The following is a 22205-nucleotide window of genomic DNA, read 5'->3' as shown; positions in this document are numbered from 1 at the left end:
TGTGCGGTGGTGGCCAGAAAAGCAAACAGGATGCTAGAAATTATTAGGAAAGGGATGGTGAATAAGACCAAAAATGCTATAATGCTTTTGTATCGCTCCATGGTGCATCCGCACCTTGAGTATTGCGTTCAGTTCTGGTTGCCATATCTCAAAAAAAGATATAGCGGAATTAGAAAAGGTTCAAAGAAGAGTGACCAAAATGATAAAGGAGATGAAACTTCTCTCGTATGAGGAAAGGTTAAAGAGGTTAGGGCTCTTCAGCTTGGAAAAGAGATGGATGAGGGGAGATACGATTGAGGTCTACAAAATCCTGAGTGGTGTAGAACGAGTAGAAGTAAATCAATTTTTTACTCATTTCAAAGGTACAAAGACTAGGAGACACTCAGTTATATGGAAATATTTTTAAAACAAATAGGAGGAAATATTTTTTCACTGAATGAACGGTTAAGCTCTGGAACTGTTTGCCGGAGAATATGGTAACAGCGGTTAATGTATCTGGGTTTAAAAAAGGGTTGGACAAAATTCCTGGAGGAAGAGTCCATAGTCTGCTATTGAGACAGACATGGGGAAGCAACTGCTTGCCCTGGGATTGGTAGTATGGAATGTTGCTCTTTGGGTTTCTGCCAGGTACTTGTGACCTGGCTTGGTCACTGTTTGGAAAATAGGATACTGGGCTGAATGGGACCATTGGTCTGGCGCAGTATGGCTACTCTTAATGTTCTTATGTTATGTAGAAAATTAACTCATTTGGAGATGAATTTGAAGCATGTGGTGCAGGACCTCTCATGCTGGTTTTATGAGGCTCAAAACCCCAAGAGTTCTGCGCTGTATGGCTCAAACTCAAATAGAGCCATGGATACAGTGCAGTGGAGGACGCTCTTATTTTGCTAGTGTCCACAGACAGCAATCCAGGGATCGTGGACAGCTGACCTGAGGAAACGTTGGGGTGAGGGATGACTAGGGGAAGTGAGGGCTAGACTTTTTGGAGTGGCCAACTGCCTTGTATAGTTTAGGGGCCAGGGGCAGGCTTGATTGCATCTTGTGTGGTGGGGGAGAGAGGGGTGATAGGGTTAGAGGTCAGAGACTGAGATATGGTGATGACAGGGTGGGGGAGAGGGAAGGAAGATTGCTGCTGGCTGTGTATTTCTGCCAGTGGTCTGCAGAGATGCATGTAGGGTCTGATTTTACTAAGCTTTCTACAGCTTGAATAAATCAGGCCCTAAAGGAGCTTCAATAAACCTTGGACAAGATATCCCTCTCCTTGGCTCCCACCAGCTCCTCAGCTTCAGGGGTAAGAGGGCTCTTACCAGCTGGCTCCTAAATCCAAAGAAAAACCATCAAGACTTGCTTTTCAGGGCAGAGCAGGCTATGCATTATTTTAATCATTTTTCTTTTAACTGCCTCCACCTTATTGTCCATTTGGAGATGTGGTCTCTAGAACTGCTGGAAATGTTTTCCAGTTTTGTCATGCTAGCTATGAAGCTTATTGAAGATGATGTCCTTCCAGTCTTATTCCTGTGAGGAGTTCTCCAGAATTCCTGGAAGTTTTTCCAGTTGCATTGTCATTCTGATGGTCTGTCTGAAGGTTATAGATGATGATTATGCCTTTCAGCTCTTATTCCTGTTGATTGTTCTCCAGAATGGTTTTGTGTCTGTAATTGCCAAACTGTTGACCGTTCTTCCAATATAATTTTTTCTCTGAGCACAAGCAGGACATCATTCCTGTGACTTTTATCTGATGGAGCCCTGGTTCAAATGCTACCCAGGGTTCTTTAGCTTTAAGAAGCCTTTGGTAGCATCCCACTGTGCATACAAGAGTACCTTCTCGCCTAGCGTGAGTGCACGGGACCAGCAGAGAGAGAGTGCGATTTTGTGAGCTCTCCTCAGTCTGTCTTTGTCTTGCAATTTTGAGTGCCTTCCTCGCAAGCAGTTACCTTCTTTGTCCTTATTTTTCTTTCTTATTTTCCCATTCCCTGTCCAGGTTAGTGTTTCTTAGAGTTTTGTGGCAATTTTAAGTTTCCTTTGTTTTTCTTAGGCCTGAGCACCGGCTGGGAGTTTTTTGTGAGACAGATTTCTTTTTTCCCTCACTATTGAGCTGTTTGATTTTGCCTCGGTTATTTATTCCACCATGGCCTAGAAGATCCCCAGTGGCTTCAGACAATGTGCCAAATATAATAGGGCCATTTCTTTTTTTTTAAAGTTTATTTATATTTATTGAACATGCACAAATCGCATAGAAATAATTGTGAACAAACAGTATCAACACTTCCCTCTGCTACATCATTAATTTTTTGCTTTGTTTCCATTACTCTGTAATCCCCTTATATACCCCTTACCCCCTCCCCCACCCTCTACCCCCTTCCTCCCACTTAGTTAATTGTCAAGGCAGGGTCCGGCTGCGCCAACCACTCAATATATGAGTCCCATATTCGATGATACACTACCAGGCGACCTTGTCGCATCGCCGTTAGCTTAGACATTAGGTGAATGTAGTCCAGTTTCCTTATAACAGTCCTGAGTCCCGGCAGAGTTTGTTGTTTCCATGCCGCTGCTAGCACCAACTTGCCAGCCACCAATATCTGGGTAGCCAGCTGATACATATATTTTTTGGACCCCTGGGGTCGCATATGCAGAAGGCAAAAGTCCATTGTCATTGGAAAGTCTGATTTCGTTATGCTTATGATCAACCTCACCACTCCTGTCCAATACTGTTGAGCATGAGGACAGGCCCACCAAATGTGAGCCATATCTCCCAACATTTCACATTGACGCCAACAGAGAGCCGACCCCCCTTTAAACATTTTAGCTAATCTCTGTGGTGTGTAATACCAACTATACAATATTTTGTAGCCATTTTCTACAAGAGCATTGGAAATTGACACCTTAAGCAACGAAACAAACACTCGTTCCCATACTGAGTATTCATGAGAGACCCCCAGTAATTTTTCCCATTTATGTGTATAGTATAGAATTGGCTGTGTTTGCAATAAAAGTGCTTTATATAGCCTAGAGATTCCCCCTCTACCCCCTCCTCCGGCCATAGCCCTCTCTAATTGCGTTTCCTCCAGACTCAACTCTTCCTTTGCTCTCCTCACAATGTAATCCCTTAGTTGGGTATATTGAAATGCATTAGACGTTGGGATCCCGTATTCCTCTTGTATTTCTGCAAATGGTAATATTTCCCCCTCCTCCCACATCTGCCCCAGCTCCCACAAGCCTCCCCGCTCCCAATTCCTATATCGCGAATCCTTAGATCCCGGTGTGAATCCTGGTGCATGACGTATTGCGGTATGTAAAAAGTGTATGCGTCCTCTAAAGAATCTACTACGTATATTACTCCAGGTTGTGAGTGGCCACCTAATAATCGGCGGCATTTCTTTTATTATCTCTCTGATCTCCCGTTCAGAGAGCCAAGGGATAACCCTCAAGGGGTAAGAGCCGCACCAAGTCTGCTCCATAGCCTTCCAAGCCTTCCCACCTCCCTGCAACCACTCTGCTAAAATGCGAAGGTGAGCCGCCTGGTAATAAAGCAAAAACGAGGGCACCCCCATACCCCCATGTACTCTCGGCTGATGCATCACTGACCGACGCACCCGTGGCGGCTTCCTTTTCCATATGAAGGAGAAGACTCTGCGCTGCAACCCCTTAAGAAACTTGTCAGGTAGAGAAATAGGAAGCGCCATAAATAAGTAGAGCAGCTTCGGCAGCAAGATCATTTTAATCGCATTTATCCGACCCATCCACGAGATTGTTAGGCCCTCCCATCTCTCCATTTCCAAGAAAAGTTCCCGTACCCTTGCAGGGAAATTGGCCGCATACAGGTCCTCAAATCGCTTAGTAATATTCACCCCTAAGTATTTGATACTTTTGGAGGCCCACCTAAAGGGGAAAGTGGCTCGCAACCCTGTTACTTGGTCCCTTGGTATGGAGATGTTCAACACCTCGGATTTCTCCATATTAACCTTAAATCCGGCCACCCAGCCAAAATCCCGCAATGCCGCCCCAATAATTGGAAGTGATGTGCCGGGGTTTGTTAAAGTAAGGAGAATATCATCCGCAAATAATAGCACCCGAGTTTCAGTGGTTCCCATCCTCAGTCCACGTATGTCAGGGTGTGATCTAATGTAAGCCGCCAAGGGCTCCACGACCAAGGCGAAAAGGAGTGGTGACAAGGCACATCCCTGTCTCGTCCCCCTCCGCAGCAAAAACGGTGTGGACTGGCTCCCATTGACCTTAACCGAGGCCGTGGGCGCTCGATATAATAGATATATCCAGTGCATGAACCCTTCCGGAATACCCACCCGCTTCAGGGTTGCAAACAAAAATGGCCAATGCACCCTGTCAAACGCCTTTTCTGCGTCTAATGAAAGGATACATAGTGGCTGCTGTTTTATATGTGCAAATTGGATGAGGTGGAGCGCCCTTCGAATATTATCAAATGTTTGGCGCGCCCGCACGAACCCCGCTTGGTCTTCGTGGACTAATTGCGGCAAATACTGCTGCAGACGGGATGCCAGGATCGCAGTAAAGATTTTATAGTCCACCCCCAGAAGAGAGATTGGCCTGTAAGAGCCGCACAGCTGTGGATCTTTGCCTGGTTTGGGCAGGACTATAATATTCGCTTGGTGCCAGGTCTCCGGAAGAGACCTTTGTTCTCCCAAATCATTAAACGCCTTCAGCAGCATAGGAGCTACCAGGGACCCAAAAGTCTTATAAAACTTGTTCGTAAATCCATCAGGTCCTGGTGCTTTATTGGGTGCTAGTTCCTTTATTGCCTGTAAGACCTCTACTAACTCAATTGGTCTGGAAAGTCTAAGCTTGGCACTCTCTGTAAGTGTGGGCAGTACATTCCTATCCAGGAAGGCCTCGATCTCAACTTCCTCTGGACTGATATTTGGAGTATACAGTTTTTCATAGAAGCTCCTAAAGGCTTCTTGTATGGCCTGAGGATCCGCTATGCGGTCCCCCCTGTCATTTCTCAACTGAGTGACATGCGCTTTTTTTTGCCTGTTGCTTTAATTTGTGTGCCAATACCCTGCTGGCCTTGTTGCCAAACTCAAAATGAGTCTGGCGTGTCCTCTGCAGTTGTTCAGATAGATCCGCCAATTGGAGCTCCCTAATCTCTTGCCTTAGCTTATGCGCTTGGTCTAGCAGAGTTTGTGCTGGGCCTCCCTTACCCTGTCTACTTATTAATTTCTCCACCTGTGCCATTTGCTTGCGCCCTGACTCCTCTGCCCGATTTCTTTCCCGTCGCACATGTGCTTTCAAGGCAATAAAATGGCCTCTCATCACAGCCTTGAAGCCCTCCCATAGCACCCCAGGGGTCACCTCCCCATTATCGTTAAATTGGATATATTCTTTAATTATCTTCTCCAATTGAAGTACATGAGTCACCTCAGCCAGCAATGCATCATCCAAGCGCCACTGTGGGGCCTCCCTCCTCCCCTCTTGCATATGTAGGACAAGGGTGACCGGGCTATGATCGGACCAGGTTCACGGCTCTATGTATTGATCTTTAACCCTACCACTCACCACAGCATCCCCCAGCCAAAAGTCAATACGAGAGAGGGAGTTATGAACTTGGGAGAAGCATGTGTAATCTCTTTGTGTTGGGTTGGCCTGTCTCCACAAATCACTCAACTGCCACCTTGCTATAAATGTATGAAGTAGCTCCCGTCCCTGTTTAGCATATTGAATTGATGTAGAGGAGTTATCCAGCTGTGGGTTGGGAGTAACATTAAAGTCTCCTCCCACCAGCACGGCTCCCTCCCCATGTGCCAGCAATATCTGATCTAGTCGTTGAAAAAATTCCCCATGGTCTGCATTGGGCCCATAAACATTAACTATGGTGTAGGTCTGTGTTCCCAATTGGATAACTAATAAGATATAACGATCTTCCTTGTCTCTACTGATCTTTTTAATCTGCCATGGGTGGGAGTCATTAAGTGCTACCATGACCCCCCTACTTTTGGTGCCTGAATTGTTCGATGCAAAGAACACATGCGGATACTGGCGATGCCTACATAGTCTCTCATGAATAGGGCCATTTCTAACACAGGACCCCAGTAATTGGTGTTTGGGGTGCCTAGGCCCTGACCATGATTCCTCTGACTGTTCTCTCTGTTTACAAATGCAGCAAAGGACTCAGAAGGTGAAATAAGCCCCTTCCAAGTCCAGTCCATTGACTTCTGCATAAGCCTCCATGGACACTGGGAGCGCATCGGCAATGAGGAGGTCTCCCTTGACATCAGGTGTTGGTAGTAGGCCTCAGGACTGGTCAGCATCAGACCCGACACCAAGGACACGTATGGATTTGACATTGTCCTCATTGGAACCAAAGGACCGAGATGTCATGTATCAGGCGAAGGCTGAGAATCATTGGCACATGCTAGGAGCTCCGGGGCATTGCCAGAACCAGAGAAGTATTGGTGTCAGGAGAAGTGCTCCCCCTCCATGATATCAGTGCTGCCGCTCCAGTCTTCCCACAACCCAGGCTCTGCTTCCAATTCAACACTGGCAGATTCTCAGGCTGCCTCCATACTGGCACCGTCCCAGCCTTTTCCAATGCCTGTCCTTGAGAAGCGGATGTGAGCCATGCTCCTGGAGCTGCTGCGGTGCCTCCTTGCAGGGCGTGGTGTAGCAGCATCGAGGACGCTTGCACCAGACATGGAGCCGCTTCAGCCCATCCTGGAGGCTCATGCCCTACCTGTTGGGCATTCGTCAATGCCAGTGCCTTGCCGGGCATCAGTGTTGGCACCAACTGATACAGTGAGCCTCTCTACATCAGGGGAGGAAGCTGCCCTTGTCAGGGACAAGCTGCACATCAGTGCCCATCATTGAGTTCTGACCCTGCTTCCAATAGATTGACACCATATAATGTTCTCTACTAACAATAATTTATATTTTGTTTTAAAGGACCATCAGAATTTTAGTCGATGTATTTATTCTTCACCAAACAGGTGTGATCATTTATCATCAGTAAGTTCCTCATCAGTCCAAAATTTGTAACAGTCTTTAATTATTTTTTTCTCAAAAGTTTAAAAATTTATCTAGTATTCATAATAAATCTCAATTCTGAAGAGTATCCACTTAAGAATATACAAAATAAACTTGAACCTCTTCACAGCGAGTTAGTCCGACATAGCACCATGTTTCACCTCCAATCTGCGTCAGGGAAAATGACTCTGTGAAGACAGTTTCAAAATCAGCACACATATTATACATAAATACATCCATCATATAGAAAGGTCCATTTAAATTTCTCACTCTGAATTTTCTTCGGCATATACCTCAAGAAGTCTTTTCATCTCATACAATATGGAGATGGTGTCTGATGTAAGCAACATATAAGCGGTGTATCAAAAACAGCCAATCAGTTCAAATTAAAGAATACCACTTAAGCTTTTCATTTAATCCATGCAGAACTACAGAATTTAATTAAAATAGCCACAGTTCTCTGTAATTTATAAGTGTTTCATGATTATTGTTAGTAGAGAGAATTGTGTCACAAGTCAGAAACCTTGGAATACAGTTAGATTCAACACTTACTCTGATTCCCCAAATCCAAGCAACCTTCAAGAGCTGCTTCTGCATTTGCGACAGCTATGCTGCCTCTCTCCTTACATCGAAAAAAACAAATCTTATCCCAGTTGTGCATGCCATGATGAACATCAAGACTGGATTACTGTAATGCACTGTACAACTCTCTGACTATAAAGGGCCTGCATTAGCTCCAATGTATTCAGAATGCTGCAGCAAGACGTAATAGAAGGTTGCAAGCGACGTGACCACATCACTGGCTACCAGTACAATACAGGGCTAAATTTAAAATTCTGTCGGATCTTCAAGGCCCTTAAAGGAAATGGCCACAAGTACCTGAAGAATAGGATGACCCTCTACACACCTCCAAGGACACTAAGGCCCTCTCAAGGACTATCACTAACCACACCCTCTCCAAAAGACATTACACAATGTGGTACCCGCAAGCAAACCTTCTCTGGAGAAGCCCCCACACTCTGGAATGCTCTCCCTGAAAGGCTACGCTTAACACAAGACTATCTCTACTTCAGAAAGCAGTTGAAAGCTTGGCTCTTCAACCAAGCCTTTAACAGAAGAAGTAACTAACTTGTTAGTCTCACGCACACACACAAGGAGTGACACAGGCTGCACCTACTGCAGCAGGACATATTTATCCACTCCAACCCTAGCTGAGATAATTAACTATCTCTCTGACCTTATGTGCACCTCTCTTTAAATTGGTCACCTTATTGTGTAACTCCTCTTCTCCGAGGACAAGCAGGCTGCTTGTTCTCACGACTGGGTTGACGTCCACGGCGGCCCCACAACGGAACTTTTGAAAGCAAAAGTCTTCAGAGCTTTGAGAAAGAACCTGGCGCGTGGGGCGCATGCACCGCCGTCTTCCAACCCATCGCGCGAGAGACCCACTCAGTTACTTTTTTTCCGCGGTGAGGAGAGGCAGCGATTTGTGTCTCTTCTGGCCTACTTCAGAGCCTTCTGCTGTTTTGTTTTTTCTGGAGTTTTTCTCCGGTTTTCTTCAGATTTTTTCTTCTTCTTCCTTCCCTTGTTAAAGTTAAAAAAAAAAAAAAAAGTAGAATCCTTTATTTTTCTTACTTTTTGCCCTCTAAAAGTTTCCTTTGGCTTCTGCCATGGCCCTCTTTTTTGCGCTCTCCTTTTTGGCACAATCGCAAATTTTGATCTTGCTGCTGCTATTTTTCCGTCCATGTCATCGAGGACTCTCAGCGCCTTCAAGAAGTGTACTCAGTGCAACCGGACGATCTTGGGTACCGACCCCCACGCGTGGTGTCTTCAGTGCCTAGGGCCCGACCATCGCCCAGACACATGTAAGTTGTGTCTTAGCTTGAAAAAGCGGGCATAGGCGTCGAGACAAGCTCTTCGGGACTGACTTTTCAGAGCTTCGTCCGGTTCCTCGGCGTCTACATTGGCACCGGGGATGGCATCGACTTCAGGAGCGCGTAGGTAATGGCTGTCCAGAGACCACCACATGCTGGGAGCAGTGAGCCATCGAGTGGGTCTCCACCTGTGAAGCGCCGACGCCGGGAGGAACGCTCACCCTCCATTCAAGAGGTGTCGGTCTTCGGGCAGCCCGTTACTGCCTCCTCAACCTTCACAGGTTCTGCTGCCGATTCCTGCACCGACTCCACAGCCTTACTCGACAGCGACTCTGGACGAGCACATCCGAGCCATTCTTCCAGGTCTTTTGGAAGGGTTGCTGCGTCAGTCTGCTCCGGGACCGAGGTCCGTGCCGTCGATGGAAGCGGCAGCTGGGTCTCCGCATGTGGTGAGGTCTCCAACGCCGGTGCCGCCTGCTGCATCGGCCTCAGCTGCCACCCAGGTCGACTCCCCGTCGACATCGCTGGAGGGAGCTTTATCGCCGCTGGCATAGGAGTCGACTTCTCGACATCGCCATCGAGGACATGGTTCCTCGGCATTGAGACGGGCCCGGTTTCAGACTGCAGTTAAGGAACTCTTGTCCGATACCGATGAGGATGCCTCGTGGGATGAAGGGCAAGATCCCAGGTACTTCTCTTCTGAGGAGTCTTGTGGTCTTCCCTCTGATCCTACTCCTTCTCCAGAAAGAAAGCTTTCTCCCCCGGAGAGTCTTTTTCTCTTCATTTGTCCGGGAAATGTCTGTGGCTATTCCCTTCCCTGTGGTATCTGAGGATGAGCCCAGGACTGAGATACTCGAGGTCCTTGACTATCCTTCGCCACCTAAGGAGTCATCCACGGTTCCTTTGCATAATGTGCTCAAAGAGACTCTTATGTGGAACTGGATGAAACCACTAAGTAATCCCACCATTCCCAAGAAAGCTGAGTCCCAATATCGGATTCACGGAGAACCTGAGCTATGAAGTCGCAGTTATCTCACGACTCTATGGTTGTGGATTCCGCTCTCAAGAGAGCCAGGAGTTCTAGAGACTTTGCCTCGGCACCCCCGGGAAGAGAATCTAGAACCCTGGACTCTTTTGGGAGAAAGGCGTATCAGGCCTCTATGCTCATGGCCAAAATTCAATCCTACCAGCTCTACACGAGCATTCACTTGAGGAACACGGTGAAGCAACTGGCGGACTTGGTTGGTAAGCTTCCTCCGGAGCAGGCCAAGCTTTTTCAGGAGGTGGTCAGGCAGCAGAAGGCATGTCGTAAATTCCTGTCCAGGGGTGCTTACGATTCTTTTCATGTTGCATCCAGAACCGCTGCCTAAGGTATAGTGTTGCGCAGACTCTCATGGCTGCGTGCCTCTGACTTGGACAATCAAATCCAGCAGCAGATTGCGGATGTTCCTTTTGGTATGAAAGTCGAACAAGTGGTTGATCAGATCACTCAGCAGGAAACTGCTATGGACAATCTCTCCTGCCGGGCGCCTTCTGCTACTACCTCATCAGGTAGACGTTTTTTTCCAGAGAAGGAAATTGGAGTATATTCAATTGATGTCCAAACTTACAGCCTTAAAAAAAAGGGCGTTTGACTCAACATCAAAAGATCTGGGAACCTTATACAACTTGGATGGCTACCACTGTAAAACCCTGAAGCCACATAATTTGCAGAAGAGTGAAACAGGGGAGTTGGGGGGGGGGGGGCATGGGAATTATGGCAGAAGATACATTATTGATTTTGGTTAAAATTTGGCAGTGTTGACGAGTTGACCAGTTAATGTACTTTGGAGAATTGTAGTGTTTGAACTCTGGCTTGTATAACTTTGAAAATGCAAAATAAAAAATTATAAATAAAAAAAAAAGTGTTTGGCAAAGAAGACAGGTTGAGCTGTCTTTTCCCTTTCGAGGGGCAACAGTCTGCAACATTGTTCCGAGACATATAAGAGAACTGCCACCCTATCTATTATTTTGGAAACACTTAAAGTATACTTGTTTTCTAACTAAATATTGTATTGATTATGTTTAATTGTTTTTAGATAATAATTTTGATTTTGTAATTCCCCCTGTTGGTGGGGCTTCTTTATCTGTAATCTGTTTAGACTCTTTATTCTAAAGAATTTTTTTTTACCAACTTTATTTATAAATTTTTAAGCAATACAAAAGTGGTAAATGTGACAGTATTTTGTGATAACATTAGTATTGTAAAAACAAAAAAAATAATGGCACAATGGATTTTTAAGCATACAAAAAAATGAAAAAGCTTTAACTTGCAGTTGAAGCTATGGAACGTAGGGAGGGAAGTTGGGACAGAATACAGTCAATATTCAGTGTTACATTTCATCCAAAGTTGTCATTTTAAAAGTGTCTACTCCCAGCATTTCAATCCCTCAAGGCAATGCTAAATTGTTTAATGCTTACTCTTCCCATTCATATCATTGTGGTTAACTGGATGAATTCCTGTGTTTCCTGTGTGCTTTCCAACAATATGAAGACATTGCAGCTTTAAAAAGAGGCTACTTACACTCCTTTCAAAGAACTTGGTCTGTTTTAGACAATTGTCTCCCTCCCTCTCCTTCCTGAGATCAAAACTAACTTTTAATCACCAAAGTTTGATTTAAAGAGCTATGTCTGAAGTTGCTTTCGAACATGGAGTCAATCATTAGTAGGATATATTTTTCAAGTTACTTCATCCAGCAGGGAAGCAATGGGGGAGAAAGGCAGTAGATGATCTCCCTAGGACCAAAGTGTATATTGAGGCACATGTAGGGCCCTCCAAGCCCCTAAAAGTTAGACACACAAGGTTAACATTATTGAATACTCTTGCTCACTCTCTTCCCTGTTTGTGTTTTTAATCTGTTCTTCTCTGACCTGGTCCTCCAACAGTACTCCACTTGTTCTTTGTATTTTTCCATTCTGGTACTAATTACTCACTCCTTCTCCCACCAGACTTCTGTTCAGGTTCCAGCCCCTGCTGCTGGCATCATTGAAGCTCTCCTGGTACCTGATGGAGGTAAAGTGGAAGGAGGAACCCCACTCTTCACGCTTAGGAAAACTGGTGGTAAGCACTCAAGAAAATTGGTTTATCAGCAGCTTTAGAAGAGTTATGATAGGGAAGGGGATAAGCCAGTTTGATGATTGCAGATTGGAACACCAAGAGACAAGACTGGCTTGCTATACCCTGGTGGTACTAGAAAGTGTGGTCATGGCCCATTTTTACAGGGAAGTGACAAGCAATCTGGTCCTCCATTAAATTAGCTGGAGAGAAGGCAAGAGTACGAGGAGGAAGCAGAGAGTAAAGGAGAGATTAATTTTGGGGGATGATAAGTGCACTGTGTGAGGAAGAGAGCAAGAACAAGGGCATGTACGCTTTGACATGCTGCACTTAGTCTAATGCCAATTTGCATTACATTGACTTCCTATATTGTTATCCTTTTTTTTTTAACATTTGTACCCCGCGCTTTCCCACTCATGGCAGGCTCAATGCGGCTTACATGGGGCAATGGAGGGTTAAGTGACTTGCCCAGAGTCGCTGCCTGTGCCTGAAGTGGGAATCGAACTCAGTTCCCCAGGACCAAAGTCTTAGTTTCTTTAATTTTTGTAATGGACCCCCTCTTGATATAGGCTAGTTGGGAATCAGAATAGAAACAGCAGCATATAAAAATTCTTCATATAACCATTTCTGTACTTCCTTCCGAGTTTGGATTTGTACAAAAGTTTAATTGAAAAATAAAAACAGAAGGACATATGCGTCCTAGGAGAGTGTTTTTGCTCCAGGGGTTGGGGGGGGGGGGACCTTGGAACAAGGACATGTTTACTAGTGTAGGTGGATCTATTCTTAAGCACCATTATCACAAGTGCCTTCACTCACTTATTTCACCACAGTGTGTTTCTACAAGTCGGTCCCACTGGTGAGGGAGGAGAAAGTCAGTGATAGGGACATGTGTTCCCAAGAGTATAAGACTGTAACTGCATGAAAGGTGTCAAGAGGAATGGGCAGGTACGAGAGCAGAGGTTGGGAAAGAAGAAGAGGATGGGGAAGACACTGGAACTGAATGCTGGGGGAAGAGCTTGCAGACAGGGGAGGGAGAGTGCTTTGGACGTGGCAGGTATGCTTGTGAGAACTGCAAGGAAGGGCAACTGCTTTCTTATAGCAGTTGTGTTAAAGTTTCTTTATGGCTACAATTATTTTCTTGCTTTTCAGCTGTTCCATCTAAGCCTAAACCAGTAGAAAGTGCTGCTTCTGCTGCCCCCAAGCCAGAAGCTGTGGTCACCCCTCATAAAGAACCGATCCCTACTACAATGCCTCCCGTGCCCCCTGTATCTGCCCAGCCCATGGACACTAAGCCAAGTGAGTTGCGCCTTATTCGGAGAGGAGTGTGATAGGGCTTTTTTGTATTTATGGCAGTGTGCGTGTGGTTGGTGATGTTTGTTACTGTTTTTTAATATTGCCTGTGCTGTTCTAATTCTGTTTTTCTCAGTATCTGCGGTAAAACCAGCCCCAGTCCCAGTAGATGCTGCAACCGTGAAGGGATCTAGATCGGAGCACAGGGTAAGTGTGGGGGACTGAAAGCTGCAAAGTGTTGATTCCCAAACTCCTTCCTCAATTTTGTAGCATATCAATGTAAAGTTTTCCACGATGTCATTTTCATTGTAGGTGAAAATGAACCGAATGAGGCAGCGCATTGCACAGCGACTAAAGGAAGCTCAGAATACCTGTGCAATGCTGACCACGTTCAATGAGGTGGATATGAGGTGAGAACTTGAATCAACCTTCCTTATTCTGCCCATGCTACTGCCTCCCTTATACTCTTTGCTGTAGCCTTTAATTTTATTACTCACCATCCAGCACCATCCTTCCCTTGGGTTTTGTTTTAGCCTGCTGGCCTTATGCTTGAGTCGGTGGGTCCAGGCGCTCTTCTGTCTGCGTGTAAAGAAGCAGTAATGAGGCTTAGGTTTCTCTGCATTAGATTTAATTGAATTGTTTTATGAAATTCTACCTCTTTCTTTAAGACAAAACATGTAAATATTTCTATCATAAAAAGATAAGGTTGGCAAAACAATGCTGATGGCTCTGCACTTAGACTGTTGCTTTCTTAGCTGCTTCTAAGTGTGGCATTAGAGCTGCTTCCAGACTCTAATCTGCTTTTCATCGATTGAGCTTAGAGCCATTTCCAGCTGATAACGACCCTCTGGGGCTTTGAGGAGAGCCTGCAAGCGGAGGCTGGATACTTCTCTGCAGACCCCTTCCCTGAGACTGAAACACAAACTCTGTAATGATCACACAATAAGATTCGGTGACTCTAACAGCTAAGATGTTTATCATTTCTCTCCCTTTCTCTGGGCTGTGTCTTGGGATGTTGTAATAACTTTATGAAAGTAATCTTAGCCTTAAATGTGGTTACATGTGGAAAAACAATACGTGCCCAGACCCCATTACAATACCTTTAAAACGCAGAGCACTGTAAACTTCTGTTTTTCTAATCTTGATATATCTGTGCTACTGGTTTATCAAACGTGTGTTGGATTTGCTGTGTGTAGATGAAGCTGGTGAGACATTCAGGAGTGACTGTACAAGGAGGGCCTGGTTCTGGGTCAGAGAGGTAGGGTTGAGGCTGGCACAGTGGCAGTGGTAAGCAACAGAGTTTGACTGTATTCAGCATATAGTCATTTGGCACAATGTTTCTACAGACTTCAATAGAAATGCACAAAATATTTGGTTAACAATTGTTAATTTCTATCAAGTGACCCTTACTCCCGGAAAAGAACCGTGATGCTACTGTGTAAGATGTCTGATGCAGGTGTTGTAGCCGAAACACAGCCCATGTCGAGTAGAGTCAAGTGAGGATTCTTAATAAAAGATTTTTTGCTCTTTGTCGTCTCCACTGTCTTCGTTTTTCTCAAAAGAGTGCTAGAAATAAGCACTGGAGTTTCCCAAGTCCATCTTAACAATGGCTTATGGACTTTTAGGAAATTGTCCAAACTTCTTTTAAAACCTGCCAAGCTAACCGCTTTTACCACATTCTCTGGCAATGAATTCCAGAGTTTAATTACACTTGGAGTGAAGAAATATTTTCTCTGATTTGTTTTAATAGCTTCATTTACATGCCCCCTAGTTCTTGTGAATTGCTTGTTTACTCTTTCCAAAAATACATCTACCCGTTCCATTGCACTCAGTATTTTATAGACCTTTATCATATCTACCCTCAGCCGTCTCTTCTCCAGACTGAAGAGCCTTAGCCTCTTTAGCCTTTTCTCATAAGAGTTTTATTAGGGCTGTTTAAATAATTTTTTTTTTTTTTTTTTTTCATATTTAATTTTTCTTTATTGAATTTTTCATTTTCACAAGATAAACTTATAAATGGAAATACAGCAGTAAAATTGTCATATGTTAGTATTACCATGAAACAATTCCACATAATCTCAAACTAATAAGTATTTCAATATACCTAACAGATATTAACTATGAAATATAGTCTACTTTCTTAGACCACAACAATCAGAAGGAGGGGGAGGAGATAAAGCAATTAAGGAGATAAAACAAGATACTCAAAAAGTAAATAGCCTGGTTCATATTCCCCCGTCAAATTTCCATTTCCTTAATATCTTCTACACATTACTTGGATAGCTTTTTAGCATCTATAAACTTTTTTAGCTGGTCTGGTTCAAAAAATATATATTTATTCCCTAAAAACTTGATACAGCATTTGCAGGGATAAGCCAGCAAAAAAGTAGCGCCCATAATTTTAACCTCTTCTCTGTAGGCTAGAAACGCTCTCCTACGATCCTGAGTAGTTTTTATCACGTCTGGAAAAATGCAGATTTTTTAACCATGAAAAAGTTTAGTAGCATTCTTGAAGTAAAGTCTTAATAATGCATTTAGATCTTGCTCGAAAACGAAAGATATCAGTAGAGTCCTTCGACAAGTTATCTCTGAAATAGATTCTTCCAGAAATGCTGATAAGTCTTTCAAGTTTATTTCTGGACCTTGATTATTATCACATGGATTCGCTTTGGAGATTTTATCTGGCAAATAGTAGACTTTGTTAATAGGTGGTATTGCTGATTGAGGGTAAGCCAAAACTTCCATTAAGTATTTTTTAAGGAAATCCACTGGAGTAACTCCAATTTGAAAAGGAAAGTTCAATAACCTCAAATTTAGTCTTCTATTATAATTCTCAAAATATTCCAATTTTAAAGAAGTTTTCATTTTGTCTTTTATCAGAGCATCCGTGACAGATTTTAACGATGTTATTTCGTTTTTTTGAGCAAATTGTTCAGTCTTAACAGTTTCTAAGGTTAATGTTAAAGAATCAAGCTTATTTACCAGCAATGCTGTATCTCGAGAAGTTTTTGTGACCGTAGTTGTTAGTTGTTGAATTGCTGCCCAAATAGAGTGTAGAGTCACCGCTTGGGGAGCTTGAAGCTCTATGATCGAACCATCTGTGTCCTGGGGAAGAGTTCTGCCGTCTGAGGCCCTTTGGTTACCGACTTCCGGTCCCACCGAGTCCTCATCGCTCATCCGAAGGGCTGCAGGGCAAAGCGGCGGATTAAGCTCTGGCGGGGATAGTGATGTCTCCGACCCTAGTGGAAACACCGCTCCTTCGGCGGATCCAACAGCGGGTTTCCTCATGCCAGTATCTACAGGGGTGCTCGTGGCAAACTGCAGGAGCGTTCGCTGGCCCGGAGGGAGTGATTGGGCCGACGGTAAGACACCCTTCACTGCACCTTTTCGCTTTGTATGCGGCATATTGGAAAAAGGTAATATTAAGCAGAGCTCAGTGTTGGCTTCCACAGAGCCTCAAGCCCGAACCGCCATCTTGACTCCTCCCTGTCTGTTTAAATAAATTTATAAGACATAAGCATCGCCACACTGGGACAGACCAAAGGTCCATCTAGCCCAGCACCCTGTCTCCGACAGTGGCCAATCCAGGTCACAATCACCCGACAAGATCCACGGAGCAAAGCATTTTGTACTGCTTGTCCCAGGAATAGTGGATTTTTCCCTGCGTTCCTTTAATAACATTCTATGGCCTTTTCCTTCAGGAAGCCGTCCAAACCTTTCTTAAACTCTGCTAAGCTAACTGCCTTAACCACATTCTCCGGCAATGAATTCCAGAGTCGAATTACACGCTGAGTAAAGAAAATTTTTCTCTTATTTGTTTTAAACTTACTGCAGTCCAGCTTCATCGCATGCCCCCTTGTCCTAGTATTTTTGGAAAGCGTAAACAGACGCTCCATATCTATCTTTTCCACTCCACTCATTATTTTATATACCTCTATCATATCAGCCCTCAGCCACCCTTTCCTGGGTCTAGCCCACAGACTGTTTTCTTCCTTTATTGTTAGGGTCAATATGACCAGCTGTAGCTGTTCTCTTCCAGCTTCCTGACCTTTCATTTTGTCTCTTTGCTTTCTAACAGTTGGAGCTCTGCTGTCTGCTGAATTCTCCATAGATAAACAGGACATAATCAACCACTCATAAGTGACATCATCCCTGACAGGAGCAGGCCTGGATCTGCTCTCCAGAGCCCAAAAGAGTCTGGAAAGCTCTCAGGGGATGTGTGAATGGCCCTTTCTGTATGCCTGTTGCTTCTCCTCAGTTTAGTTCAACCCCTCAGTAAAATAGGAACGGCATCGTGTACTCTCTCTGTCTCTCCACTTGTTCAAGTTACTAGAAGAATTAAGCAGAAAATACAGAGGGCCTGATTATTCAAATGATTTATACTCCTAACATTGAGTAAGGATGAGTGTATAAATTTTAACTCAAAATGTTACTAAACTCTTAAATTTAGGAGCATAAAAATTGGGTGGTAACAGGCATGGATTTAGGGCAAGGAAAAGAAGTTAGGAGTTAGCCCAGATTTTCAACACTAGGCTCATAAATCTGGATAAACGAACAGCAGGCCTGAATTCATTAGCATAATTTCTATGCTTCTGGATTAAGATGAACTTTCAGCTGAAAAGATTTGCCCCTAAACCTGGCACAAAGGGGTCCTTTTTACCAAGCTGCTTCAAGGCCCTTTTTACTGCAGCAGGTAAAAGCCCCCAGACACACATGGCCATGTGGTAAGAGAACACTTAACTCCTGGCCACGTGATGGGGAACCCTTACCGCCATCCATTGAGGTGGCGATAAGGGTTCTTGCACTAACCCGGTGATAACCGGACAGCACGTGGCGATGCCCGATTACCTCTGTGCAAACTATTTCCGGTGGTTTTCTTTTTCCCTCAGAAATGGAACGTGCTCGGGGCAGGACTACAGCGGGCGGCCACGTTGGGCTGGCATTAGTCCTGGAAGAGTGAGCAGTAAGCCCGCATTGGGCTTACCACCACTCTGTAAAAGGGCTCCAAATTTAGGAGACTAAGGAGCATAAATTTAGGAGCTCAGCATTTTCTGAATATTGGGCCCTGAATGTTCAGAATAAAGCACTTGATAGTCACTGAAGGCACTGACTGTGGGACTTTCCCCCAAAGGGCCTAAAGTGCTTTCTATTTTCTTACAGTACACTATAATGTCCAGAAGTATAAACCTTCAGCTTGGCACCTTGAATACTGTGTTCAATTCTGGTTGCTGCATCTCAAAAAAGGTATAGTGGAATTAGAAAAGGTGCAGAGAAGGGCGACGAAAATGATAAAGGGGATTTCCCTATGAGGAAAGGCTAAAGCGGCTAGGGCTCTTCAGCTTGGAGAAAAGGCAACTGAGGGGAGATATGATAGAGATCTATAAAATGATGATTGGAGTTGAAACGGGTAGATGTGAAGCATCTGTTCACGCTTTCCAAAAATACTAGGACTAGGGGGCATTCAATGAAGCTACAAAGTAGTAAATTTAAAACGAATCAGAGAAAATGTTTCTTCACTCAACGTGTAATTAAACTCTGGAATTCGTTGCCAGAGAATGTGGTAAAGGCAGTTAGCTTAGCAGAGTTTAAAAAAGGTTTGGACAGCTTCCTAAAGGAAAAGTCCATAGACCATTATTAAATTGGACTTGGGGAAAATCCACCACTTGGGATCTTGGGACTTGGGATCTTGCCAGGTACTTGTTACCTGGATTGGCCACTGTTGGAAACAGGATGCTGGACTTGATGGACCTTTGGTCTGTCCCATTATGGCAATACTTATGCATGGAATTGCTTTCCGGTAAGAGAGTCAAGAAAACCTGAGCTGAGATCCCCTCTTGCAAGGAAGAGAAGGCAGATCCACAGATCAGTTGAGGGCTGTGCTGTTGCACCAAGAAGTAAATTGGGCAGACTGGATACTTCTTACAATTCTTAACTGCTGTTGTATTCTGAGCTGCAGTGCCCTCTCTCACAGGTTCTCATTTTCTCTGTCCTGTGCAGCATTTCACCCCTTACTCCTTCCTCACAATCATCATGTCCTTTCTCTATTTCACTAGTTAAGATTGGATCTAGTAGAAATTGTTGGAATGTTTTTCTTATTTTTGTAGTGTGAATGGGGTTGGTTAGATTTTTATATTGTATATTTTTTCTTGATGTTTTTTATATGCCTGGATTTTCTTAATTTTGTATTAATTGTACAGCTTCTTGTGCAATTGCTTATTGAAAAGATGATTGATAACTTAAACAAGCCCTGCAATACCCCATCCCTTTATCACTCTTATAGTCCTTTGCTTCCCTTTTCATGTCTTCATTCTCCTCCTCTTCCTCCACTTTCTAATTCCATCCTTTCTCCCAATCTGTCCTTGCATACTCCCTTCTCTGTCATTACTAGTTCTTCTTTCCTCCTCTCCCCATTTTCTTTTCTTTCCATTTCCTTACTCTTATCCTTTTCCAGCATAAAAAAGGGCAGCTGATTGAAGGGTCTGGGGTATGAAGAGAGGAAAAGCACTAGCTGACCGTGTCTGAGGAAGGGGGAAGGATAGGATTGAGAAAGCAGTGGTGGGGGATAGATCCATAACGGGGTGAGGAAGTAAGAAGGGACAGTGGGAGGGAGAGTACAGCTTATGGCTCTGGAATTGGCAGCCAACAGCTAATATCAAAGTCAGCAGTTAGTACTAACAGCGGGACCTCTGGTTTCCTCCAATTTAATGGAGTGCTGCAAATTCTGCTGCCTTTCCATGAAAAGAATCTGGATGTTAGGAGTATCCTAATTGTTCGAACAACAGGCTGAGAACCAGGGGAGCCTGGTTCAAATCCCACTACAGCTCCTGGTGATCTTGGTAAGTCATTTAACCCTCCATTGCCTCCAGTACAAACCTAGATTGTGAGTCCTACAGGGACAGAAATATATCTCCTGTACCTAAATGTACACTGCTTCGATAGCTTTCAGGCTTTGCAGGTGGTAAATAAGAAATTAAATTAAAAAATAAATTACTACTACTACTTATTTCTATAGCACTGCTAGATGTACGCAGTGCTGTACACTTGAACATGAAAAGATAGTCCCTGCTTGAAAGAGCTTACAATCTAATCAGGACAGACAGGACAAATAAGGGAATTACTAAAATGGGAATGATAAAACAGACATAGGTATAAGTGAATAAAGGTTAGGAGTTAAAAGCAGCATCAAAAAGGTGGGCTTTTAGCCTAGATTTGAAGACGGCCAGAGATGGAGCTTGATGTACTGGCTCAGGAAGTCTATTCCAGGCATATGGTGCAGCAAGATAAAAGGAACGGAGTCTGGAGTTAGCGGTGGAGGAGAAGGGTGCAGATAAGAGAGATTTACCCAGTGAACGGAGTTCCCGGGGAGGAGTGTAGGGAGAGATGAGTGGAGAGGTACTGAGGAGCTGCAGAGTGAATGCACTTGTAAGTCAATAAGAGGAGTTTGAACTGTATGCGGAAACAGATAGGGAGCCAGTGAAGTGACTTGAGGAAAGAGGTAATATGAGCATAACGACACTGGCGGAATATTAGTCGTGCAGCAGAATTTTGAACAGATTGAAGAGGAGAGAGATGGCTAAGTGGGAGACCTGTGAGAAGCAAAAGTTGCAATAGTCTAAATGAGAGGTGATAAAGAGTTTGGATAAGGTTTTGGTAGTGTGCTCAGAGAGGAAAGGACAAATTTTGGTGATACAGAGAAATAAACGACAGATTTTAGCAGTCTGTTGGATATATGCAGAGAAAGAAAGAGAGGAGTATAAGATTAACCCCAAGGTTACGAGCTTATGAGAGAGGGAGGATGAGTTTGGTATCCACAGAAATAGAGAAGAGAAGAAGAGGACAGGTTGGTTTAGGGGGAAATATAAGAAGCTCAGTCTTGGTCATGTTTAGTTTCAGGTGGAGGTGAGACATCCAGGCAGCAATGTCAGACAAGCATTCTGATACTTGAGCCTGGATTCCTGCTGAAAATTTCTGGTGTGGGGAGAGAGATCTGGGAGTCATCAGCATAAAGGTGATACTGAAAACCGTGGGATGAGATCAGGTCACCAAGGGAAGAAGTATAGATGGAGAAAAGAAGACATCCTAAGACACGGAGCCCTGTGGTACACCAACTGATAGTGGGATAGAAGTGGAGGAGGATCCACCATACAGTAAAAGTGCGATGGGAGAGAGAAGAGAAAACCAGAGCCCTGAAATCCAAGTGAGGACAGCGTATCAAGGAGTCAGTAGATGGTGATCAACAGTGTCAAAAGCAGCAGATATATTGAGAAAGATGAGGATAGAATAGAGACCTTTGAATCTGGCCAGGAACAGGTCATTGGAGACTTTAGCAAAGGCTGTTTCAGTTTAATGAAGAGGGCGAAAGCCAGATTGAAATGGATCAAGAATAGTTTGAAATAAAAGAAATTCAAGACAACGGCAGTGAACAGCACGTTCAAGTAGCTTGGATAGGAAAGGGAGGAGGGGGATGGGCCGATAGTTGGAAGGACAGTATTGGATATTGATGAGGCCAGTCCACTCTGTATTGAGGCACCATGTAGGGATATAATAGCACATTGTTCTGTACGTTGACTTCACATAACGTGATTAAACCCTTTAGTGTCCAGTGTTCCCATAATAAGCCATATGGGAACAGATTGATGGGAACTTTGGACACTAAAGGGTTAAGCTATGCTGTGGCCATATTTTGATACAATATACAAAAACTGGTGAAGCCGTGAAAACGCAAAGTCAACTAATAAACTGATTAATAAGTTGATTGATTATTTATTTATACAATCCACATACATGGGAGAAGAATTTATAATAAGGCTTCAATATCTTTCATCAGACTTACTCCATAAATGGACACCAGCCAATTCTTTGCAAATGTGCATCCAAAAATAATGAATGCCCAAATAAATATTCAAATAAATCAATGACTTGCATGTGAAATTCAAAAGGTCCTGTGTACG

At 44.0% G+C, this 22205-nt stretch overlaps 2 protein-coding genes across 2 annotated transcripts in view; one reads left to right on the top strand and one right to left on the bottom strand.

Annotated features, from left to right (window-relative positions):
* DLST (dihydrolipoamide S-succinyltransferase) overlaps positions 1-22205 on the top strand; it is a 111669-nt gene that overhangs the window by 64305 nt on the left and 25159 nt on the right. Inside the window, exons 8-11 of the mRNA XM_030213730.1 lie at positions 11859-11970; positions 13114-13260; positions 13391-13461; positions 13567-13664. Of these exons, the coding sequence (XP_030069590.1) occupies positions 11859-11970; positions 13114-13260; positions 13391-13461; positions 13567-13664 (428 nt within the window). The remainder of the gene's footprint in view (positions 1-11858; positions 11971-13113; positions 13261-13390; positions 13462-13566; positions 13665-22205) is intronic.
* RPS6KL1 (ribosomal protein S6 kinase like 1) overlaps positions 13780-22205 on the bottom strand; it is a 141859-nt gene continuing 133433 nt past the window's right edge. Inside the window, exon 12 of the mRNA XM_030215346.1 lies at positions 13780-13833. The gene's annotated coding sequence lies outside the window, so the exon portion shown is untranslated. The remainder of the gene's footprint in view (positions 13834-22205) is intronic.

This window comes from Microcaecilia unicolor, chromosome 9 (assembly GCF_901765095.1).
Source record: "Microcaecilia unicolor chromosome 9, aMicUni1.1, whole genome shotgun sequence".
NCBI classification, from domain to species: domain Eukaryota; kingdom Metazoa; phylum Chordata; class Amphibia; order Gymnophiona; family Siphonopidae; genus Microcaecilia; species Microcaecilia unicolor.
Note: the sequence above shows the minus strand (reverse complement) of the source record. Positions and strands in the feature narration are given on the sequence as shown.